Genomic DNA, 1667 nt, shown 5'->3' on the forward strand with positions numbered 1-1667 from the left:
CACGGGAGACCCAAGTTCGATTACCGAGTAGGGATAACATCTTGTATCAAATATGGCCGTCTTTCTGCTGGAAGGTAGGCCTATCCCTCTCAGCCTGGGTGGACCTGACAGGCAGGGTCGGAAGTCCACCTCCTCAATGATTTAAACGTGCTTTGAAGGGGGCGTAAAAACAATTACAGTAGTTGACTCCATTTTGGTTGAAATCGCTTGAGTTGATCTTCTGTTATGTTTACCTTTTTCTCAGGTGCCAGCACCTCTAGATCTTTATAGGTCCCAACAGTTAAGTTGAACTTCGAATGAGTTGATCTTTTCTTCACTCCTCCGGCGACATCAACTCATCCCTAGTCTACAGTAAATATAACAAAGAAATCAGTCTAATTGAGCTCATAGATTCATCAGTGTTATAATAAAGAGTAGAAATTAAGGACACTTGGGCAAACGTTCAGCCTGGCCAATCCTACATGATTGCCACACTAGCTCTTTATTATCCACAGCTGGGGGTGCCATATTCAGGCAAATAATACCATTCTATCATATGATCGGTTATATTATTGCTATTGAACGTATTTCTCTCTCCTTCCATGCATACAAGGAAATAGTTCGCATGATAAGCAAAACAAAACGAAACAGATCCCAAAAAGGCTGGGCTCGAGCTTTAGCACACAATTTCACACCGCCTAAGGGCTTATAATGATATCATATTTGCAATACGTTTCTCCCCCCCCCCCCTTTCCCCCGTTCTCTGAAATTAATATTTCAATACTTTCTCTTAATATAACACCAACAGAATTTGAACGGTCTGTGTTGAATTGATTTAACACTTACGATATTTTAACTTGCATTGTTGCTTTTGGATTCTCTACGCCGATATTTGATTGAAGTTTTAAAAAAAGGTCTAACAATCGCTTTTTCTCTTTGTCATTTCCAGTTTCACCACATCTTTGCTAACGTGCCCCCTGGCAGCCAAAAGGGATGGGTCTCGTCTGGTCGCCGTTAGTGTCGTCGTCAAGAAATGCGACGTCGCTCCAAACCTCTTATTCCTTTCGGAAGTCTCCAACTCGACGTTACGAGATTTTACAGTCTGCGTAACGCCCCTCAACTTCCGGTACAGCAGAGCTTACGAGCTGGTGGAGATGATAGAGCTCAACAAGGTTTTGGGAGCTCAGAAGATTGTCTTCTATAACTTTAGCACTGGATACAACGTTGATAAAGTAAGCTTACTTTACTTTGCTTTCTCCTTCCTCTTGAACCATCAAAGGCGTCGAAGGGAGAACTAAAAAAGCTTTCTGTCTCTGGCAAGCTGGATGGCCTGGCTGGGTGGGATGTTGTGGATCCTCAGGGTATCCTTCACACCCTCAATCCAGGTCCTCCTTGGCCTTTCTCTTGCCTTGTACCTTGCTATCCATATATGCACAATATGTGTCAGAATGTCCAAACCACCTGATTGTTTGCCTCTGAGTGTAACGGAGGACAGGTGTTGTTTCCACTATTTCGTCCACGCATGACAAGCCTTACTTTTTAAGGGTAGGGGGGTCCCACAAGCGAGCTAACTCCTTTATTTCTGGACCTAGAAACCTTAAATTTGGCATTTAACTTCGTCATGATACAGGTATTACGATGAAAATTTTTTTTCCCGAATCCAAGATGGCCGCCATTTTTATGGCGGC

The 1667-nt window shown here is 43.2% G+C and overlaps 1 protein-coding gene across 1 annotated transcript in view; it reads left to right on the forward strand.

Moving 5' to 3' along the window:
* Positions 1-928: 928 nt before the first annotated feature.
* Positions 929-1667, forward strand: part of LOC101850097 (glycosyltransferase family 92 protein F13G3.3) — a gene marked incomplete at its 5' end in the record, with an annotated part of 3487 nt that continues 2748 nt past the window's right edge. Inside the window, 1 exon segment of the mRNA XM_005102587.3 lies at positions 929-1211. Within this exon segment, the coding sequence (XP_005102644.2) occupies positions 929-1211 (283 nt within the window).

The sequence above is a fragment of the Aplysia californica genome, unplaced genomic scaffold (genome assembly GCF_000002075.1).
Source record: "Aplysia californica isolate F4 #8 unplaced genomic scaffold, AplCal3.0 scaffold00331, whole genome shotgun sequence".
NCBI lineage: Eukaryota > Metazoa > Mollusca > Gastropoda > Aplysiida > Aplysiidae > Aplysia > Aplysia californica.